Source organism: Furipterus horrens, unplaced genomic scaffold, assembly GCF_987537825.1.
Source record: "Furipterus horrens unplaced genomic scaffold, mFurHor1.1.pri manual_scaffold_10, whole genome shotgun sequence".
Taxonomy (NCBI): domain Eukaryota; kingdom Metazoa; phylum Chordata; class Mammalia; order Chiroptera; family Furipteridae; genus Furipterus; species Furipterus horrens.
Window position 1 is genome coordinate 24,926,482 of NW_028327180.1, and position 23,008 is coordinate 24,949,489.

Below are 23,008 nucleotides of genomic sequence, written 5' to 3' on the forward strand. Positions count from 1 at the left end.
GCTAGGTACCAAGCTTGCTAGATCATTGCTTAACACAGAAGAGAAAAAAAAAAAAGAGAGAGATGGGAAGGGGATAAGCCTGCTCATCTAATGTGATCTCCCGGTGGACGGCGCCCAGAGGACGGAGGGAGATGCAGGTGTGCCGGGCACACGTGTGGACACAGCGGTGCTCCCACAGCTAGGATCTCCAAGTTCAAGTCTGTAACTTCTCTGTATCCCCTGTGCAACCTCGTTATGTTAAACTTCCATGTTTTCTCCACTATCTCCTTGTTCCTCCAGTCAACATCTTGCATTCACGCTGATTCCGCACCTAAGTTACAATTAGTCTTTGGAAAATAATGAAGGTGGCAATTTCTTCAAAAACCTTCGGGGTTTGTTCAACAGGTTATACAACTTAGATCCTCACTAGGCATTTGAGCCATGACATTCTGAGAGCACAGTGACGCTAACGGATACCGAATCGAGAACATTGCGGCATCAGATGGACCCAGCTTTGGCTGCCTCTCTTAAAGCTGAGTCAGGTACAGCACTGTCACAGGCTAAATGCTGACAAGTGTCCTGAAAAAAGTAAGGACTGCTTGAGTCCGTGAAATATGTCCTCATCTTCCCTTGAATTCCACAAAAAATTAAAAAGGGAATTTAAAATGGTAGCTGGCATTCCCTCATGGAGTCTGTATACGCTTTCTGCAGAAATGCTCCCTATGGACCTAATTTCACGTGGACAAGCGACCCTCCGGCACCTTTCGTGCTGCGGCCCGGACCATGGGAAGCGGGGGCTGGAGGAGGCGGGATGTGGTTTCCACTAACAGCAGACTAAAAGGGCCTAGAGATGTGAAGTGGACATAAATCCTATGATCCATCTAACAGTGTTGATGGTGGACACCTGTCAGAGTCAGGGACCAGGTGAGTGTTCTAGAAATACAAGGCTGCCATCTGGCAATGGGAAACCTGGTGCAGCAAGATGCAAGTATGGAGCTGGTACAGGGATCCAAACCAAAACAAAAGAATAAAACCCAACAAAGAGATACTCTGTAAGTTAACTGCAGAAGCACATGCCTCAAAAGGGGAAAATACTTTAAAAATGGAATATGTAAGCAAAACGTGTAAGAGGAAATGCTAAGGGCCAAACAACACAGTAAGTCCTACCCTGGTGTGAAAGAATGCAAAGGCCTGAGTCATGATACTTTCACGGTAGACAAAACATGTACACTATTTCTTGCTAAGTCAGGGGAACCATCATCGCAGGTATGGGGCCAAGTCCCTGTGTACACAATTGTCTTTTTGTTAGTCTGGTGAAAAATGTAGCAGAGTGAAACGAAAGCCAGAATTTCTTCTCTAGAGAAGTCATGGCAAAGACCCTCCAGGAGACGCTCCACACTATTAGTAACACAAGCGCATCTCCTCTTCTGGGCCTACCGTCAAAGGGAGGCAAGGGCAGTCACCCCGCGAACGTGCAGGCAGGCCCCCGAAAGCCCACAGCGCCCTCCTGCCTCCTGCAGGAGAGCTCCGGCTGCCGCTGCGTGCCTGGCAGCGCGTGCCTTCCATAGCTCACAGAGATGACTAGAAATGGGCAAGCCGAGTAGGATTTAAACAGTTCATTTCCATGCATAAAACCACCCAAGAAAAGACCAGCCTAAAGTACCACTAGCTTAAAGTTCTGTGCTTACTTCCGGGTGTGAAACTTGGGTATCAGATACAAAGAACAAGGTGTTCACTGGGGAGCACTGAAGTGGGGAGGACTTCAATGGAGCACTGTGGCCTGCAGGTTTAAGGTGGTACAGGCTAACGGGGTCAGTGGGGACAGTGCTCGGGACAACCCCATCACGGGGAGAAATAGTGACATGTCACAGAACTCACCCCAGTACGACACCCAATTCTTTCACATGGACTCGTGTGTGTCCACGAAGATATTCAGACAGCATCTTACTTTTAAGGTACATCTCCTGCAGTCTGTCTTCAAGATGCATGATGCACTGCAAAGACAATGACATTCGCAATGAGGGCAGGAAGTAAAACCCCTGCCAGTGTTCTAGGAGCTCGCGTTCTCTCAATTCATTTCGAAGTACACAATTACAATCAAATACACTTAAAAGTACACTCTCAAATATACTTAAAAATTAAAAGCCATCTCAAACCCTATCACTAGTAGGTATAAGAATAGTAGGTTTCTGTAAAATGAAGTTTATTATTTCCAAAGACTATTAAGATTTTCATATACATCTTCTAGTCTTTTCTAAAACACATTTGTTTTTTGCATAGTTGAAATCATTCTATAAGTGCAATTATTTCCTGCTTCTAAAAAACTTTATAATAATCCTTTCCTCATGTTAGTAAAAATTCTTTATCAGTGTAATTTTATGGCCAAATGCTTTTTGAGGATGTGATTTACCATTATTTACCTAACCACATAGCAATTAGCATTTTTGTTATTATAATTTTGTAAAGGATATCTTTGTTGATTTTTTTTTCTTTTTTGCTATATATCAGATTATTTTGGCACAATACATTCCCAGAAGTAGAGTGACTGGAACAAGGTTATTTTCAAGTTATTTTTTTTCCTCTCTCTCAAGAGTGTATTTTAACTAGGTCTTTAATAACACTAAATAAAGGACGATTATTTTCAGAACATCTCTACCCTACGAATTGTGTCCAACTTCATTTTTTGGAGAATAGCAACCATCTGTGTCTTTCACCAGAGGCAAATGCTTTTGCATTTGGCAGGCAGAGCTATCCAAGCATCTTCAGTAAGACACCTGACGGCTTTGGCAAGGGTAATTCTATCATACATAATTTGCTTCTAGACCATTATGCCTGCTATTTTCAAGGTAAAAAAGATTAACAGATGCATTTGAGAATGTTGATCTTGACCATCTGGGCTGATCAGCAACAGGGAAAAAGTATCCATTAGAAATGTAATCTTTTCAGTTTTTCATTGGCTTAAAATTTCAAATGCCTTGCGTTGGGTGGATGAAACACAACTGGTAAGTGACTAAGAGTAATAATCACAGCAAGGAGGATCTCGCCAATTCTCATGATAATGTTCCCCAAATAGAAGGAGTGCAGTGGTGAAAGGATCTCTCTCTGGTTAAGTTTCAGTTCCTTATGTAGTAAATATAAACTTTTTAGTAAGAGTGTTATAAAATATTAAAAGGAACATTCACATTACATAGAATCCTTTGTTTTAAAATAGTTGATTTAGACTTTTCATAGTCTCCATGAAAATTGTATGTTGCAATGTGAAAATAAAGAGAACATTGGTCTAAATGGAATGTACACTAATCTTGAAAATCAAAGTGTTTAGAATCATTTTTAAAAAGGCTTGATTATTAAATAGAACTAAGTTTTTCCTTCTCCTTTCTGCCATCTTAATCCTGAGATGAATTTCTTTGATTTTTAACTTCCGAAATTTTAAATAGCTACTATCTCCTTTCCTTAATCATATGTTTCACTCAAATGATTTTTAAGGAGGATTTTTAAACTGCAAATGAAATTTCCTCTGCTCTTGGTTTTGTGAGGTTAAATGATTCATATTATTAAGTGGTTAAACATATTTCTGTCCAAATGAAGTAAAAAGAATTAGCAACATTAATTTATTGCTTGGATAACTAAGATGTCAAGGGTAATAAAAGCTATATATTAGAGAAAAAACTATAGAAGTTTGGTGAATATTTATAACAGTAAGAAACTAAAAAATCTAATGTATCTTCCTTCCCTTACAGAAAAGGAGATTTCTGCCTCGAAATAAGAAGGCTGCAACTTGCTACTAGAAAGAAAATCTGCCTTCACATGTAGAACAAAAGTTAGGTTGTAGGAATCTTTAAGTTCTTCTCGTACTACTCCAGAGACAGCTATCGTGCAGGAGGAAGCTTCAGTTTAAAGCCCAAATAAAGATTTTAGTGAAAAGGCGTTGTCCATCTTTAAAATATTAATATCTATTTCTGCAACTAGTATTAACAGTCATATGCATAGTAGCTGCTTCCTGAGTGCTTGTAACATCTAACACCATCTGAAATGCTTTACATAAATTATCAGATTTTCTTTTCCTAACCACGTGAGTTAGATTCCATTATTTCCCCGGCCTTACTTACAGACCATTGAGACTTTGAGAAGTTACACAGTTAGCTGAGCATGGTTTGGCTTCACGTGACTTGACTTTAAAGCCCAGGCGGTGGACGCTACTGTACACTGGCTGTTCAAACTCTGCTTGAACAGTTTAAAAAGCAGTATCTTAGCCCTAATTTTCAGAGGATTCTCACAACATGCTTGTTGAACAGTCACTGTCTTCATCTTACAAACGAGAAAGCTGAAGTTCAGACACACCCAGGCTTGTCCAACATCATACAACCAATCACGGGCTAAGCCTAGACCTTAACCCAGTTACGTTCGGTGGTCTTGTCATGCCACGCTGCCACCACTTAGGATGACAGACAGATGGGTCTCGAAGCACCTTCTTCAAGGCCATAGAAGTCTGAGTATTTCCAAGGAATGTGGCACCGTTGTAGATTCAGTCATAAGAACTCAGGAAAGTTACCTTCCGTTAGCAATTAGTATAGGTAATTAATACGCAGCTTCACACTTCGTTGTTACATTGCACTGTATCTTTTGCGGAGGCCTGAAAGGGGATATACTGCAGAGCAACAGCATGCAGAAGGGAGCAGAGAAGATAGGTATTCTTCCACCTAAGCGCCTGTCCTGAGGTCGGCTCACCCACGCTCTCCCCAGCTAGATGCCCTCAAGCTTCACGTCCACTTTAGAAATCTTTCTCCTGCCCTCTCTAAATATATTTTCTCTCAATCTCTCTCTCCCTACACACACACACATACATCTTGAAAATAATTTGCCTTGTGTATTAATTCTAGTGACTGAGGGAGCTGTTGATCATTTTCTAAAAGTTTATAGGCTTTTTTGGTGTTTGAATTCAACATAATGCCATGAAAGTGATTTTTAAATCCCATTTAAAAAGGAATACTGATACCATCTTTTATGGGTATGGTACTTCAGAATTTCAAGTGTTTCCACAAATGATATTCTATTTTATCTACAACTTTGTGAGGGTGGTCCCTGAAAAGGAATGACAATTCCTTCTTCAAAAATGGGTTGCATGATGTGAATCTAATCAAAGGAAAACCAAGGAGTTCTCCAAAGGGGGATTTTACATTTCCTTTTACACTTGATTCCTCCCTGCATACCTTCCTTCCTTTATCATATACCTTATTCAAGAAGATTTCTGTCACTCTATGTTATTTGTTTCATGGAAGGGCTACTGTTACTCAAGTCTATGCTGTTCACTGGTTTCATGCTGAATGTTCTACAATGTATTTACTTAGGCTAACATCTAAGTATACCAAAAACAATACATGTGAATTTGTGATTCTCTAATCAAAGTACTGTTAAAAGAGTTTTTAAACTATATTTCTTTGGTGATACAAGAACAAATACTTACAAAATCAGCAGGGAGGTGAAGCTTGTAAAGCTGTAAAATGGACTGAAGTAAACTGGACACTTGACTAGAGACCAAGACATCCTGGCCTAGCTTCGTGCTGTCCATCACCTTCCTCTGACTTGTGGCTACCTGGACACTCCACTTGTCCGTGTCTGCGATAATACAGACAGCTTCAGCTATCGGTTCGTCAAGCACTGGGTGCTGGAAGAGAAACACATTGGGTCAGGTTTTCACAATGTCCTGAATGTTTCTGTTTAGCATTAGAATCACAGTTCAGAAGCTGATGGTAAGAGCTACAGAAATTGAGAGCTTTGCGGGGACTAAAACAGGAGTGTCATTAAATCATTTAAAAACTGCTTTTAATCATTTTTGTTACACCCAGGAGGAACCCTATAAATGCTGTGAAATGTTCATAGATAAGTGAAAAGATTCATGCCCTCCCTATATCCCAGGATGTTAAAATTCATTTCCTTTTGAAAGACTGCACTGTCCTTTTGAGATGGAGAATGCTAGAAGAACGTATAGGATTCTATTGCCATTTCTGCAATAAGAAGGTTTGGCAGGGTAAATTAATATTCCCTTCAAGTTATAGCTTTAATCGCTAAGCAATGTTTATTTAGTGACTGTATGCTCCATGCATAAATCAACTCCGACAACCAACTAAAATTAAATTGGGGTATGAATTTACTTATCTAGAGAGTCCAAAAGGAAAAGGTATGGCTACTGATGAACATACTTAAAATACAAAATCCTCCCTAACTGGGCAGTTAAGGATAGAGCAGGTTAACTAGTAAACTGTACCACAGAGCAAATGGTAGACAATGCATGAGTTAAGGAAGAGGGCCTTATAAACAGATAAATTTCTTGAAATCGATCAACGTATAACTGCTTTGCCTCCAGCCCCTCTGACACACATATTTAGTATCCCACATGTGTACCAATCAACATTACGAAAGGACTGTCCTGATAGGGCTCAAACTAAGAGAGAAGGAAGGGTGGGGGTAAGGCAGGTATACAGAGGGAGAGAAGAAGACACACCTCGTGGCCAATATACACGAGCACATGTTCCTAACCCTCATTTACCTCTGGCCGTCTTCTGTCAATCAATCCCTTCCACTACCCTGTGGTGGCCACCTGTTGCTTTTGGCTATTTAGCATAACGTTCGATAAGTTCATCCTTATTTCCTTTGGGAGAATAGCCTTTCTTGGATAAGACCTGGAGGACCCCAACCTCGCTCCAGCAAGGTGCAATAACATGACCCAAACTAGGCCAATGAGATGCTCCTTCCAGGTGCTCTCCCTGTGATCAGGGAGACAGGGGGCCGAGAATGGTTGGTGTCACCATTTTCCTGTGCAGACAGCAACTACTACCAATACCTTCAGGTAGTTCTTGGTTCCCGGACTTTCAGATTTGTCTTGTTTCCTGTCTATACCCAGGCTAGTTCCTTGGCCTTCTTATCAATCTCCTTATATCTTTCCAATACAGTTCCTTCTGCTTAAGTTAATGAGAGCAGGTTTCTGTTGCTTACAATAAAGAACCCAAGCAGATACACAACCTTGCCTTGGGTAATGATTACCTGTGATGCTTAAGACTCAACACTAGCAGTGGAAACGCTGTGAAGAGAAACCCAAGACCTATGCTGCCACCCTGTAATCTGAACAGCTGATTTGGCTCCTGAATCTTGGGCGTTTTCATTAAAAGGGAAGTCTGTCCAGCTTTGTAGGCTTCCTCACAAATGGGAAAGAAGTGATTGGTGGGTTGGATGAAAACTTTATTGGTACCAACACGTCTTCCTATACTATATTCATGAGGGAAACTTTCAGGGTTAGAATATTTTCTTCTTGAAAGAGTAGCCAATCAGGCAAAAGTTTCATGGTCAACATTTATTTAAGCATATTTTCAAATAATCCTAAACTGAGATAATTTGACAAAGCGGATTATTGAATTTAAGGAAGCCCAGTTTCCCAAGGATGGCTCTCATTGTCTAGACTTGTTAAACAAACAGTACAAAGGTTTTCTCACCCACATAATGACCCCATATTCCTACTTTCACCCAAAGGCTTTTGTGCCCCCTCCCCTTCTGACACACTCATATACACATTCTCCCAGACAGAAAGCTAAAGACAGGGCCTCAGTGACTTCCCTTTACAAATTCCTGAAAGTTCTTGCTCAATCAATGTGTCATTAGTTCATAGCAAGGTGACAATGACTTATCATTGATGTACCTGGTCCTTAAGAACACAGGAAACAAAAATATAGAAATTTAAAAAAGACTTATATTTTGAGCTCGATCCCCTTCAATACTTTGCATTTACCAAAAATTCACTGTGTTCTGGGTCTAGCACATAATAGATCTATACTATGAACCTTTCCTTCAAGAAACTTAGATTCTGAGAGTATATATAATCATTACTGACTGTATGCCCACCATGTGTATAATAAGTTGAATGTGTGCTAGTCACCCTTCACGTAGATTTCAATCACCTGCCTTTATCAAGGTGTGGTAATTAACATGACCTAGGCTAGGCCACTTAGATGTTCCTTCCCTGCTCCTTCTTGTGAGCAAGGGGAAAGGAGTCTGAGAATACCTGGTGTAAAATATAGCACTTTTTATGGATTAATTATTTGCAGTAGACATTTGAGCCCAGTTTCTAATTCAAATCATTTCCCTAAGTGATCCCCCACCACAGTGGCAGGGGAGAAAAGTGCGTGTCAATCTAAGGAAAGCAGACAGACTATAACGTATAGAGCTTCGTGTTAAGCAATCGAGTGCTGGAACAGGAGCAATGATGCTCCTTGGGGAGGAGGTGGGTGGAAGAGTCTCCAAGCATGAGCTACTTCAGAGGTTGTAGATTTGTACATGAGAACAAAAGGAGACAGAGAAAATGTCTCAATTACTTTAAAAGGAGGAACATAATGGGCGAGAGTGTCAAAAAAAAAATCAAACGTGAGAAACAAACACGAGTCATTTTTAATCACTGGAGTAAAGAGGCAAAATCTGAGGTGGAACCCAGAGGAAAGAAGAAAGATGAACAAATGGGTCCAACAGTTGGGGCAAACTGTATTCTTAGCCTCTGTCACAAACCCTGGAATTTGAAAAATGTCACTAACTTAATATAGAACAGGTTAAGCACAAGCACATGACAGAATTGACAAACATCCCACATTGTCTAACATAACAATGTATTGCTGACTTCTATGTATGCAAGCTTGAGGAACAGAAAAGAATCAGCTAAATATTTTTAGAAGAGTACCTTAAAGGTCTTCGAAGAATTACACATTCTCAGGCTACTAAATAGCTAACATACAATTCCCTGAATATAACTACAGGGCAACCCATCATTCAGCAGCTACTGAAATATAAACACTTTAAAGACAGACAAAAATAGAGGGAAATGTAAATAGTCAAGAAAAAGGAAGTGAATGCTGGAGAAAGAGAAAAATATCCACAGTAGCTTTTTTAGTTAAAAATTTAAGGGGCACCAGGGTGCCTGGTTGCCCATACCTAACCTGGCCTAAATGTCTACTAGATCACAGAGTTAGTTACAGCTGTTAGTTACAGCTTAAGTTCTGGTGGTTCTGGAAATTTCTGACATACATCCTTCCAAAGGAAACACAATGCCACTAAAGAGCTTATTCGTCAATCTCTAAGCTTTTAGAACAGTGATTTTCAACCTTTTTCATCTCATGGCATACATAAACGAATTACTAAAATTCTGTGGCACACTGAAAAACATATTTTTTACTGATCTGACAAAAAATTAGGTATAATTTTGATTCATTCACAGCAGACAGCTATTGTGTGTTGGCTGTTTTCATTTTTTAACTTGACAATCTAAGGGAAAAGAGGTCAGTGCTCCTGACTAAATAGTCAGGCATGGCATGATTTAAAAATTCTTGCAGCACATTGGTTGAAAACCACTGTTTCAAAATTTAAAGAACTCTAAGATCCAGAAGCTTGTGTTTGGATATATCACAGAAACACACACCCACTCACACCTTATGCCCTGGTATTCAAATGAAAATTCCTTTTAGGAAAGACTCTACTTTTACGGCACAAAGAGAACCACAATAAACAAAGGAAACATTGAATTATATGTAGCATATTTTTACTAACTTTTTCGTATTAGCCATATCTTAATTATAGAAGCAATTAATAGTGAAATATGTTAGGACAACTGTTTTTCAGTTCACAATTTTGTCACATTCACATGCACACCAGGGCACAAACACACACATACTTTTCACCAGCAATAACATACATGGAGCAGTACTTTTAGGTAATTAAGTACATTAAGAAATGCTATAAAACATAAGACAGCATGATTCAAACATCTGTTAAATGCCTGTCTCAAACATCTGCTATTCTTAGGGCTTAGCGTTTGGGCAAGGAGACTAGGAAAAAGAGGCAGGAAAGGCCTGGCTGCATCGCAACACTGACACACGAACCAAAGGAGTCTGGCCTCCCACGGATCTTATAAAAAGGGAGACACAATATAAATAACTATCAGCTTGGCAAGTAAGATTACTTATATTAAATACCTGCCTTATTATTATTTTAATAAAGAGGGTCTTTGTTATTTTGACCAAGTATTATAGAAAAACAAAAATGCCCACATCATGTATCTACCCTTTTAAAAGTTCTCTTCCCAACCATTATTGTCTCAGATCACACAGGACCTCTGACGGTTGAGTTTTGAATGAAAATCTGAAGAATATTAGTATTAAAAACAGTCATTTCCAGTTAAAATGCTTGTTTAGTTGAAAACTCTACAAACCTTACAGACACATACATCAATTTTCCTTTTTTCTCTCAAGCTGAAGAGACTCAAGTTTCAAGTAGGCTTCTTGCTCACAGAGTTTGTTCAATTCTCTTATCAGAGTGCGTCTGCAGTATGTTTCTACTTCCTCCACAACCCGAGACTTTCAAAAGTGCTGCCTCATCAGCTCCCTCCCAGGGGCCCAGAGCCCACTGAGTACCCACCCACCGCCCAGGCAGCGCCTCAGAGCTACCAGCCCGCAGACCCCTGCCAGCAGCTTCCTCGCTTCCCTCAGGAAGAACACTGGGGATCAATAGAGAGCCTGAGGCGACTGTTAGGGTGGACGGCCAATCTCCGTCAGAGAAATGAAGTGGCGACAATATGCCATTATCGTTTTTGCCTTGCTCTACTCCATGAGAGTTGGAAACAATCTTATTTATTTAGCTCTACCTTGTCAATATCTAATTTTTTCCCAACTACTTTCCTCTTAAGATTGCTCAAGATAAAGTAACAAGCGAAATGCATTGTGTTATAGATCTTCAAAGGCTTCTGAGCTAGTCTTTGGCTATTATAGCCTGTGGAATCAACAGAGTAAGTCTGGTTAATTCGTAGCCACAAAGGATTTGTGGGTCTGTACCCTTGGAGTGTTAGATGCCTAGAACATTCCAATTTCAAGGTTCTAGATGAGACCTGGGGTCCACAAAATATGCTGCTTAGACTGACGCATACATGACTTCTTATCTTAAACTTCCAGGAATAAGAAACGTCTACAAGGCTTGGGTAATCACAAGAGCTGAGGGGCTCTGATATTTCAGCAAAGGGCAATGATGACAGCGAAGGCTCTGAAGTCAGGACTGGGCTTGCATGCCGTCCGTCACTCACTAGCTATGCGACTTGAGCAAGTGAATCTGGGCCTCAGCTTGCACGTCTGTATAATGTGATAGCACCTGATTCCGTTCCCACGGGGTTTGATACACAGAGGCTTTCTGTGAGATGAATGTGTGTGAAGCACGTAGCAAAGTGCCTAACACTTACGAGACACGTTTGCTAAGCTTTCTTACACCAACCCCTCTCTATATTGTGTTTACTAAACCCTCACATCCTAAAATATCCCATCATCGTTTCCCTTACCAGCTCAAAAACCCACTCCAGCACATATCACCAAATCATCTTTCACCGTACTCAAAGCTCTCCACAACCTGGGCCGCCCTTCGCCTGCACGTGTTGACCTCCCAGGGCCCTCGAAGAAAACCCCGTCACCAGGCAGGGAGATTTCCTTCCTCTTCCCCTAGGCTGTGCCCTGCTACCTTTTAAATCTCCAGTCCTGCAAGGACTCGGCTTGGGTCCCGTCCGTCTCCTCCACGTCACCTGCCCCCCCATTCACTGCTCTTCGATTTCCAGAAGTATTTACTATCTGCATTTTGGTATTTAATCATATTCTCTTAACTTGCTCTTGATTTTACATCTGTTTGCCTACTCAGTAATTTCATAAGTAACTCAAGGAGAGAAATCACATTTTATTTTTCTTCTTTAGCCTCTGAATTGAGCCTAACAAATTGCCAGGCATGTGCTAAGTACCTAATACATGCTGGTTCCATTGAACTATTCTCTACTCAGATTTATTTTTGGATCCAACCCAGTTCTGTTAGGTTATCCACACAATTACTAATATATTTACTTTCCATGTACCACATTTAAATGATTAGAATTTCACATGATTACCTATTTTTAACTTAAGGGTCAGAAAATACCATTCTCACATAAGTGCTTCCTATAACTACTTATTAATTTACCTTTTGTTCCTGTGGGAAGGCCAGGAACACAATCCTCCTGCTCTACAGAGAGGAGCACAGAGGACAAAACATGGGTGCTTATTAAGTATCTTGGCATGTCAGAAACAGAATCTAGAAACTCACTCAAGCATTTCCAACTTTTAGCTCCAGGAGTCTACCAGGCCCCCGTCATGGTGAAAATCCTCAGGAGATCAGATCACCAGAAGTGTGAGTAACGGTCTCAATGTCAATAGGGGAAAACACAGCTGAATCTACAATGACTTTGCCAAGAAATGTCCCCCTCTTTACACTGCTGGCATTGCTGAAGAACATACTCCAAACTAACCCTTTATTAACTGTCAGAGGTGTCCAGCCCACAGGTGTATTACGGGTAACAGGTGTGCAGACAGGCTTCTGCTCTCCTAACCAGCTCTGAAGTCTGTGCACTCGTTACAACAGCGCAGAATTACTACTAGGGATGAGCCACTGGGCAGCCTCTTTCAAACACACAGCGACCAGGTGATTAAGGATTCAGATAATTGGACACACCTCCCTATATATTTTTTTTTTATCAGAAATATTGTGGATAATAAAATATAAGATTCTTCGGTGTCAATTGCCTGTATATAAGGCAACGCTGGGAAGTTGAACATCTCATTCTAGCCTCCATTTCCCTTACCTTCTTTTCCACGTTTTTCATATATTGTTTCCTTTTGTCTCAGCTACGTTAAAAGAGATGATTTCATGTGTGGCCTCCATTTCATAAGCTCTAATATTCTCCCTGGCTGTACTTAATCTGCTCTGCTCTTTAACCCATCCCTTGAGTTTTAGTTTCCATCACCACATTTTTCAGTTTTAGAAGCTCTTTTTCATTCCTTTACGAAGCTAAGATCATTTACCAAATCCTTTTTGTTCCAATTTTTTTTTTTTTTTAATTTATGTTCCAATTCCCTCTTTCTTATCACTGTAATCACTTTAAACCTAGTTACTGAAGTGTTCTTTCGGACTTCTCTGGGAGTGGTCATTCTCCTGGTTGTATCTGCTCCCTCTCCCTTATCATAGTTTCCTCATATGTGTGGTCTGTAATTTCTGAACATGAGCCCATCTTGTTAGGAGTTCTTCGTTTTGTTTTATGTGCTGTATGTGTTTCTTGCAAACAGGTTCAGTGTCAGTCACTAAAGGCTTACGAGTGGTAATAAAGTGGAGAAGAAGAGAAAATCAATCATTTTGGACTAGGGCACACTGCTGAGGGATCTTGGCAAGTACATCAGGCTGAGGACTCTGGGAAGCCCAAACACATCATGAAGATACAGGGACCAGGGGCAGAGGAGAAGAGCCCAGTGAAGTGGCCTGGGGAGGGCGGACAAAAAGGAAACATCTGACCTGTGGCTGTGGTCACCAGGCTCACTGAACTGACACCCAAGTTTGGCCCGTGGCCTTGCAGACACAGTGTGCAACCCTGGGAATGGCTTATCTGTCAGGTGGTCACTTGCTGAAGAAACAGCTTAAAGTCAAGGGAAGACGTTCCAGGTTAAAAAAAAAAAAAAAAAAAAAAAAAGGTCCTCAGAATATGTGTGGATGTGCATGACTCCAAAATGAGATGTGGGAAGGCTGATAACTTTTTTTGAAGGAGAATGGCACAGATGTCCAAATATTTTGTACACAGTGCACAAATTTGGGAAAACATCAAAATCAGCAACGTGTTTAAAATGCAAGATAAATGAAGCCTGAGAGACCTATAATAAGCTTTTTGTTATCCTTTAGGCTAAGAAAATGAACACAAAAAGCCACAGGCATCATGTTTAAACATATTACTCTTTCCCTTTGTTTTGCTTCAGAAGAAAGAGGCACTAATCATCATAGCTCTATCTGTAGCAATAAGCACACATTCTATGGGATACAGCCAGGCTCCAGGCGAGGTGCTGGGGATATGAAAGAAACGAAGTCCCCTCCTCTGTTTTCAGGTGCCTGCAACCCTAGTGGGACACAGAACAAAGGTATAGTGCGAAGTGCTAAGGAGCCTAAGGTGAGAGTAGCTGAGTTCTACCTTGGGGTGTCCAGGATGGTTTCAAAGAGGCAACATTTGAACTGGGTCTTCAAAAGTGAGTAGAACCTTGTTCAGCAGCGACTTAGGCAAAGGAAGCAACTACACACAGATGGAAAGGTGGACCATATAGGATGGCAAACAGTGTGACTGGAGCACAAAAGGAGAGGAGGGGGGGTGGTGTGTGTGTGTGTGTGTGTGTGTGTGTGTGTGTGTGTGAAGGAGTTTATATTTTTACTCTCTGGGGAAAAAAAAGGGAAACTACTAGAGCAGAAGAGTAAATGACCGTATTCATGGGTTAGAAAGAGCTGTCGCACTCTGCATTATGGTTGGAAGGGGGAAAACTGGCACAGGGATTACTAGTTGGGGAGGTTAAGGAGAATCAAAGACAGCAGAGTCACAATGAGAGAGGGAGAGAATCATAAACATTTCAGATTGCTGTTGGCCATACTTGGAGAACACTATTTTTTCAAATATTTTAAAATCACAATCTACAACAATACATTTTAACATCATAACCCAGTGTGCATGTTTACACATGTTAAAATGTGTGCCTGTGTACACATGTATACACATACACGCTCATGCACACCCTCCCCTCAAAGATTCCACTAGGCAGTAAAGACAGTGCTATGGGCCCAAGGCATTATCATGCTCATTATCCAACACAGGGAAATGAAAGCAACAAGAGGTGCTCTAAAATAGCAGATCTGCCCTACATAGACGTTTCCTTTGCAACACTATTGATTGCAAGGTTGTTGCTGACTTGAGGCACTTAATGTTCTCTGTTATTTAAGTAATGATTTATCACTTGGTGACTTGCTGTTCTTTTGTAGTCTTCCTGGTTGATTACACTGCCTGGCTTAATTAGGTATTCATGAGCATATATCACAGCCAAGCCTTTAGCAAAGCTCCTTATCTGTGCTACTGATTTCCACATGATATTTCTGGAGTCAATCTGTTGCTACTCTTAAGATTAAATGAAAGAGGCTGCTATATCCAACTGTTATTTTGCTTTATAGATTATTCTATTAAATGCCTGAAGCCTGGAACAGTTTTTAAAAAACATTAAAATGTGCTGTTAATTTTGGTGTTGATGACTCTACTCTGCAGAGTGGAGTTCCTGGCTTGTTCCTTGCAACACTACAGGCAAAGGGAAAGTGGAAGCTTTTAGCACCAAACTAATATGTAGATGGGTTCTGCCCTGCCATCTCCAACAGGAGTTTCCTGGGAAACTCAATTACAAAGCACTTTCACATGTATTAGTTTAATAGTTAATATTTATTGGACATTTAATAATATACCAGGCACTGTGCTAAACACCTGATCTGTATTATCTCGCAGCCTTGAAACCAGAGCTATAAATACTGTTCATTTCATGGAAGATAAAACTGATGCTTAGAAAATCAAAGAATCTTGCCCAAGACCACAAAGCCATGAAGGGTTCTGAGCCATGATTCAAACTCAGGCCTGTCTGTCTTCCAAAGCCAAACTCCAAACCACTGGGTTATATTTCATCTGTTGCTCTGAATACATTTTCCTGAGGCTTAGTGATGCCAATTGATTTACTTGACTATCAGCGAATGAGAGGTAATACTGAGACTTGAACCTACGCCATCAATGTTAAGTCAGTTGTTTCTCCATACCCTCCACGGCCCAATAATTTAATACTCCTGACATTGCCCTAGTCAGCAATATTCAGAGGCAGGCAAACACACAAGAGGGAAAAACAAGCGAGAAAAAGCTACTCAAGGTCACAGGTACAGGGTAAAGCTGGCTCTCTCACTCTCTCTCCCCCACTTTACCATTTAATGTCAAAAGGAAAACAGAGGAAAGAATGCACATTTAGATGTGGCAGGAAAAAAAATGAAACTAAATATTACTTTAGCCTAATTTAAGGCAGCTGTATAATCTATATGTTAGGAGAAAGAGAAACAGTTCAAATGACAGAAAAGAGGTAGTATATGGATTAAACAAGAACATGTGTTTAAATATTTAAAGACCACATCTTAACATGTGAAAGTCAGTAATAAAAACCACAATATATTAAATAAAGTTAATATACCTTCTTTTATAAGAGACTGGAGCAAAGAAACATACGAAGAGAAAGAGAAAGGAAATAAGGAAAGTAACTCCACAAACTAATCCACTATAGTCATAAAAATGCATTTATATAAAACCGATTTTACAATCCAATCATGCATAGATCTAGAAAATAGATCAATGACTTAAATCAAAGGCTTTTAAACAGTTATTAAATATCCTTCTCTAAAACCAGTTATGAACAGCAGAGCCAAAGAAGTCTAGGATAAACACTAAAAATTAATAATATCCAAAAATAGGTTTTTGAAAGCAGGTTGTGATAAAGCAATTTATCCCAATCTTCTCTTCCTCAAAAAGCTATTATTTCTGTTTTAACGTTGGTCATGTATTTGTTCTTGAATCTTTGCTTCTTTCTCTGGCAATCTACTCAAGAATTTACATAATTACTAGGCTTTATGGAGCAGTAAATTCAATATAATGTTTTTTTTAAAACCCTCAATTTATTTTTCAACAAATACTTGTAAATGGCATTTGAAAGTAAGGTTTTTTGTTTTTTTTTTTAATTGAAACACTGCCACAGACCAGAGTCCCAGCCTGAGAGGCAGTATAAATGGAACAGTACTTCAAAAGTAAAATTCATTATGATGAATGCCAAGTGAAATTAGAAATCCACTCATGCTAACTGGATACATTCTAAATGTATTAAACTTTGGAAGATATTTTTACGACCCCTTTGCAATTTCCTATCAACACCATGCATGGATGCACTTCGGATATGCCCATATCTGACACAATATAGGCTATTATACTTAATAACTTTCGATCTCTTGGGGTGATTTCATAGTCTAAAGAAATGAGAAGAGTCACAGTGAGAAAAAACTACTGAAAGGAAAGGGAAATGATATAATATGAAAAATCTTTAAGAATACACATAGAGGAAACATTGTTTTGTTTTTTCAAATATAAGAATTACAGAGCTAGACAGTCACCAAGAAAACCTAACAGACAAAAATCAGAACTTGTCAGCCTACACAGAATATTAAAAATGTTATGAATGGTTTTGCAGATAAGTTCAAGGAGAGCTATCAATCAATGGGTTACATTTCCACAGCCTGGGGCATTTGGGCAACACCTCCCAGCCGGCAAGACTGAAGGCGCTGAAGAAAACCCCCTAAGTTCACACGCGATCTCTTGGCACCTCTGTCAGAAGCAGAACATGGGGCTTCATGGAAGAAACGTACAGTGAGCAACACCAATGTCCTCACAAATCAAAACGCCAGCACAGCAGAAAGATAAACCCTGCAAGTTCTGGGTGTATGGATAGAAACAAGATGCCGACAGAAAAGGAAAGAGGGCCTCTAACTCCCTGCCTTAACGCTACAGGTGGCTACAAATGTACGAGTCTCTAAAGTCTCTGAGGCTTCATAGATGGTGTAGGACAACTCAGAAAGATAGTATCATACAATGAGGGCCCTGTTCCTATTCTAAAGCCACTGATGTATGGATCTCTAAAATGATATACAAGTGTGCATTGTTCATTAAAAGCATGCAAATAAAACTTGACATTCCTTATACAGAAAAAAGCAACTTCGCAGCTTCATTCCAGGAACGTCCTGGTAAGGGGGGGGGGGGGGGGTTGTCCCACCACAAAGCAGGGCAGGGCTGGGAATGTGGGGGAACTAAGAGCCCACTGGCCTGGCCTTTCAGCTTCAGACTGCCTCTCCTCATCGCTCCTCCCTCCCCATCCAGTGGGGTGATGAGGACATCGGCTTCACTACCGAGCCTTTCTTGCTATTTCACACAAATCTTCAGCCAGTTCAGCCTGAGTCTGGTGTATGTTTACTCTTCACAGAGGAGGTGCTCAAGGCCAAAGATAAAACACAGTACCTCCGTTTCACCTCCCAGAAAATACTTGTTGGGTGAGGAGGAAGACCACAAGCCAAATTCCAGTTTTCTTAATGTAACGAGGACTTTCCCTATTGCACAAGATACAATACGTTTCCAATGCAAAACATCTATTTTTGCACATCTGCCCAATAGCAGCTCGATTGAAAACAGGCCCATGAGATGAGCACAGATCCCTTCACTGCTCAGCCTCTGCCACGCTGCAGATAGCAGAAAAGCGCTGAACGGCAGCCACGAGGCAATTTTCCAATAAGACTTGTTAATCTTTATATAGTCGTCCTCATGCAGCCATCAAAGTAAACTTAATGACAAATCAGTTAAAATCAATTACTCTGAGGAACTTGTAAGGATCGGGTAAAAAGCAAACCATATGTGACATCTCTTAGGTCCTGCCCGTGACGGCATATAATTGTCACCATCTGTGCCGTTTATTCTGTTTGCCTGGCCTATCCGCCCCCAGCCGCCCCCGGACCAACTCTTTGCCCTTCTCTGTCCTCTGTGGGCCCCAGGAGGCTGACCTCTGTGGACCACAGGACTGTGTCTGCATCGGCTATGACCTTGCGCTCTGGCTTCCAGCTGGGCCCAGCCACCGGGAGGCACCAGAAGAGCTCAGAGCTGGAGGAGAGAGATGTCAGACGTTAGCCGCCTGCCCTCCTCAGGGCTCCTGAGGCCGGGCCGCCCCTCTTCCTGTCCCAGCTCTGTGTTCACTGCCCACTGCTCTACCCTTTCAGGCCCAGCCCAGCTGCTGCTGATCCCGGGGTGCTTCCCCAACCCTTGTTGGTTCCTACAACTCTGCCCATATCTCTGTACACAATTCTTCATTACACGCTGTTCAGTCTGCAGCGGTCTGTGGCTGGCCAGGACCCTGGCTGACACACTGTCGGCAGCCGGGGCACCCAGCTGGGATCACTTACATGGACCGTGTGCACCAGGTCTGCCGCCAGACACTGCCTTAGCTTCTCGTCACTGCTGGTCCCGTGCAGCGCCAGGTCCGGCATGTACGTGGGGCAGTAACCCGCCAGGAGGGAGCGGCCAAAGTTTCTCACATTTGGGTTGCTGATGCTCTGGGACCTAAAACAATATCGGTCCGTTAGAATACACAATTAAAAATGGACCCTCTACATGTGTTCCAGCTGGAACAAAAGCCCAATACACAGGTCAGATTCAGGGTGGGCCTCTGGGAAGCGGATCATTGGTGTGGGACAGGGGAGGGGGCTGGAGAAGTAAAAGGGGCTTTCTTTTTTCTAAAGGTAGTAGGAAGAAAACAGTATATTGACGGCTGGTTACGAGTTGGTTCTTGTATCTCATACGGAACATCCACCAGGCGGTCTGTGTCAAGGGAGTGAAGAAAGAGAGCGTCTACCGAGGGGGCGCCTGCCAAAAGTCTGGCTTCAGGAACTCGACACATCTGCGCAGGGCGGCGCCCACGACAGTGCAGCAGCACAGAAGAAGTCTCTAATTAGTGCTTTCAGTCATCACAGACCAAATAATCGACCTGATGGAGTGTTAAGGGAGAGGTGTTGTTTCCCAGCCGCCTCGCGCCACTCGGACCGGCGGGCGGGCGGGCAGCTGCCCAGTGAGTGTGATCCACCTCCTCTGAAGCCGGCATCTGCTACCAGCCGCGCGGCTCCGCCCGGATGACAGAACAGTAGCCCCTGCTCCAAACAACCCCTCCACCGTGCCCCCTACATTCCTCCAAAACGTCACAATCATTGCGAAGGCACCCACTTGCCTCCTTACTGAGAGCGCTCGGGTGCACCCAGCCAGTGGTTGTCCTTGGAGAAAGGGCAGGCTGGAAACGATACCAGTTTGATAACATTTCTAATACTTCAAGGAAAAAAAAACCCATTATGTATAAAGAGCCAACTGTAGCTAACATGATCACGGTCGTATCTGAACCCAGTTCCCTCTGCGTCCCGGCTGGCCAGCGTTACCTGGGCAGAGGCAGCTCCACTTCTAAGGACCCATCAGTGCGGTCACCGCTGTGACCCAGATTCAGTGCAGCTGATGCGCATGCTTCATCGTCACTGTCCCCGAGAGCGCTATCGGAGCTTTCATTTCTGGGAATGTCTCCTTCAGTCCTGAAGTCACCTGTCCCGGTGGCACCCCCACAGGGGACACCTGCAGCAACCGAGACGCCCAAGTCCTGCTGTACACACCTGCCAGGCTCCATCAAAGGCCCCTCCTCCTTCGAATACAAACCTCGGGATTTCTCCCATGTTCTCTGTCCAGTCCTGGCCACACTGGCATTAGGTACCGACGAGTCAGTGGGGGGATCGGGGGGGTCGGGCTGCCTGGCAGCACCAGCAGCAGCTTCCGTGCGGATGCCTCTGTCCTCAGCATAACCCCTGTCAAATTCTCCTTCATCCCCGTCTGATGACTGAGTCTGAGGACAGCAGGCATTCTGTGGGAAGCCAGGCGGGAAGAAGCACCTAGAAACCTGCTGGTCCTGAGCCATGTCAGTGGCCACCCTGGGTTCAACCAAAGGACAACGGGCTAACTCTGAATATTGCCTACAGGCCTTCAGCCGCTCCCCCACTTTTTGGGTGCGGCTTTCAAAGTCAGACTCCGGAGATACAGAGCTTCCAATCTGGAAAGTGACCTTTTCCAAGTGAGGCTTCTCCCAGGAAGGTCTGTCCGGGCAGGGCCGGGCCGCGGACCGGTCTGGTAGCCTCTTATGCATCTCCCCTTTCCACTCCTCGCTGATCTTCAGTCCCGCCCCTGAACCGTCACAGCTGGAGCGCCTGGAACAGCTGTCTTGTGGGACCTCTTTTTCACTTTCCTCCTCCCTACAAAATGCAGCCTGAGGTTCCCAAGAGCTGTCCAGGGCTGGGTCCTGGTATCCTGGGCTGCAGGCCACAGAACACATGTTTCCTTCTTCGTCAGCTTTGGGACACAGGTCTCTGATGTCACTGTCCTCTGGGGTCCCAGCCACGCCCTCAGGCCCAGGGCTCCTTCCTTCAGCCTCCATCAGTGGCAGGATTGGGGGAAGGAGGGCGGGCTCGCTTCTCACCGTGACAACCACATACTCGGACTCCTCCACCTCTCCCCTCTCCAAGGCTGTCGTGATGTTGCTCCCATTTAACACCTGGTCCCCTTCTCCGTGATTCCCGCTCCAGGTCAGCTGGTTCTCTTGCAGCTCTGAGCAACGGAGAAAGTAGGTCAGGACGTAAAGTATGCGCTGGACCAAATCCTTCTGCTTCCCCACCACCACAGTGCGCGTCAGCCTCACTGGAGAGCCGATGGCCCCGTAGAGGTCGCCTACAGAGCAAAGTGGACACAGAGACAATCAGAGGTGAGCATGCCTAAGAGTCCCAAACTAGAACTGCTTCTTCACACAACTGACTGAGGCAAAGAGGTAATTCCTAGTAACGACGGTGTTTTAGTTTTGCCTCCCTGGTGGAGAGTATGTCCAGAAAGGCCTGGCACGGGCTCGGCCTGCTGCTGTCAGGGCAAGGGGATGTGCTGGTACACACAGCCCCTCCCGAGACGTGCCCATGCAGCTCCCTGGCTGGCCACCCCTAAACCCCCAAGGAAGGCTGAAGCCAGAGCCCTGAATATGTGACCAAATCAAATACTGGATCCTAGAAAAAAATTGACTTTTTAGAAGAAGCCCTGGACAATACAGTAGGCCTTGGTGTGAAATGCAAAGTCAGGGATCTCTGGACCAAAGTGCAGTGAATCAATACGTAATGAAATGGCCTGTTCAGAATTATCTCAATATACAAACATATACCAAGTAGAATCAATCTGATTAACAAGAAGAAAATCACTTAGTCATGAATATTATGGTTCTAAATATAAATGAATCTGAATATTTCTATTACTTCACATGAAAATTTTACTGGAAAAAAAACAAAACAAAACAAAACATGTATAATAAGTTACATCCTGACAAGTTGATTAAAAACTGGCTAAAGAACCATGAATATATGGCTTAAAGGCAGAAGAAGGGCAAATATGTCAATGAACTCAGCAGTATAAGATTTTCATCAAAAGTGTTGGTCAAGTGCCTATTAAAATTACTGCATTTGGTAAACTATATATTTGATACTTTGATAATAATGATGACAACTACCACAAAAAGCTAACATTTACAGACTGTGCAGGTGTAGTACTGTTTTACATGGATTTAGCTCATTTACATCTCTGCATAACAATCCTGAGTTAGAAACCATCACAGGAATAATCCAAATGTTGAAATAAATCAAAACTTGAAAACATACTAAATAAAGAAGAGGAGAAACATGGTACTTGTTATAAATAAGAACTCAAGAAGTTAGAACCCATCTGAGGAGTGTCTCTAGAGAGAGGAGGGAAGCCATTAATAAGGGCACACAGTAGATAAAACTAATTAAATTGATAGATTAAGGCTGAGGGAAAATTTATGGGAACCACCAGGAAGTAGCTCCTCTGAGGAACCCGTCGGAAGTGCCTCCTTGGAGACTGTTCCCTAGTGCAAGGCTATTGCTCCCAAGGAAAAGTACAGGACAGAAATGATATTAAACAATCCTCTCTCTACAAAGACCAGATGACAGGCTAATAAAGCTTTATCTTTGAGGCTTTGCAACCGACTGAGAAATCGTCCAAGAATTCAGAAGAGGAACTCAGAGTCGTAGTCTGACGCTAGGGCAAACACTGCTGTTTGAGAAAAGGTTCCTGACTGAGAACTTATTATTGTTACTTCCCAGTGAGGACATCACTCACGGCTGCAGGGCATCACAGCTGTGTCCGGCATTGACGGGACACTTGTTAAATCAGCCTCAATGTTAATAAAGATAAGCATTACACACTCAAAATCTGGTCTAAGAAAAAAAGTCAAGAGGAAAAGCCCCTCAGAATGACAATATTGTTTTTCAATGCATTTTATAGTTTAATAATGAATTTGTTAAGTGGAAAAAAGTATAACAAAGGCAGCTATTAAAAATATAATTTATAATCATTTAAACTCTATAAAGTAATGAGAGCAATGTGTGTGGATACTGCCATTACTTTAGGACCAAACTTCATAAAAGTAATGCATCATTAAAATAACAGACC

General features: G+C 42.4%; 1 protein-coding gene across 5 annotated transcripts in view; it reads right to left on the reverse strand.

Moving 5' to 3' along the window:
- Window positions 1-23,008, reverse strand: part of FNIP2 (folliculin interacting protein 2) — a 120,578-nt gene that overhangs the window by 1,908 nt on the left and 95,662 nt on the right. For 4 of the 5 annotated variants that reach the window (XM_090288754.1, XM_090288751.1, XM_090288752.1 and 1 more), the window contains 4 exons: window positions 19,903-21,229; window positions 18,883-19,039; window positions 5,444-5,644; window positions 1,858-1,973 (listed from right to left, as the gene is read on the reverse strand). In XM_090288754.1, coding sequence (XP_090144880.1) covers window positions 1,858-1,973; window positions 5,444-5,644; window positions 18,883-19,039; window positions 19,903-21,229 — 1,801 coding nt within the window. The remainder of the gene's footprint in view (window positions 1-1,857; window positions 1,974-5,443; window positions 5,645-18,882; window positions 19,040-19,902; window positions 21,230-23,008) is intronic. The other variant, XM_090288753.1, reaches the window with a different exon arrangement.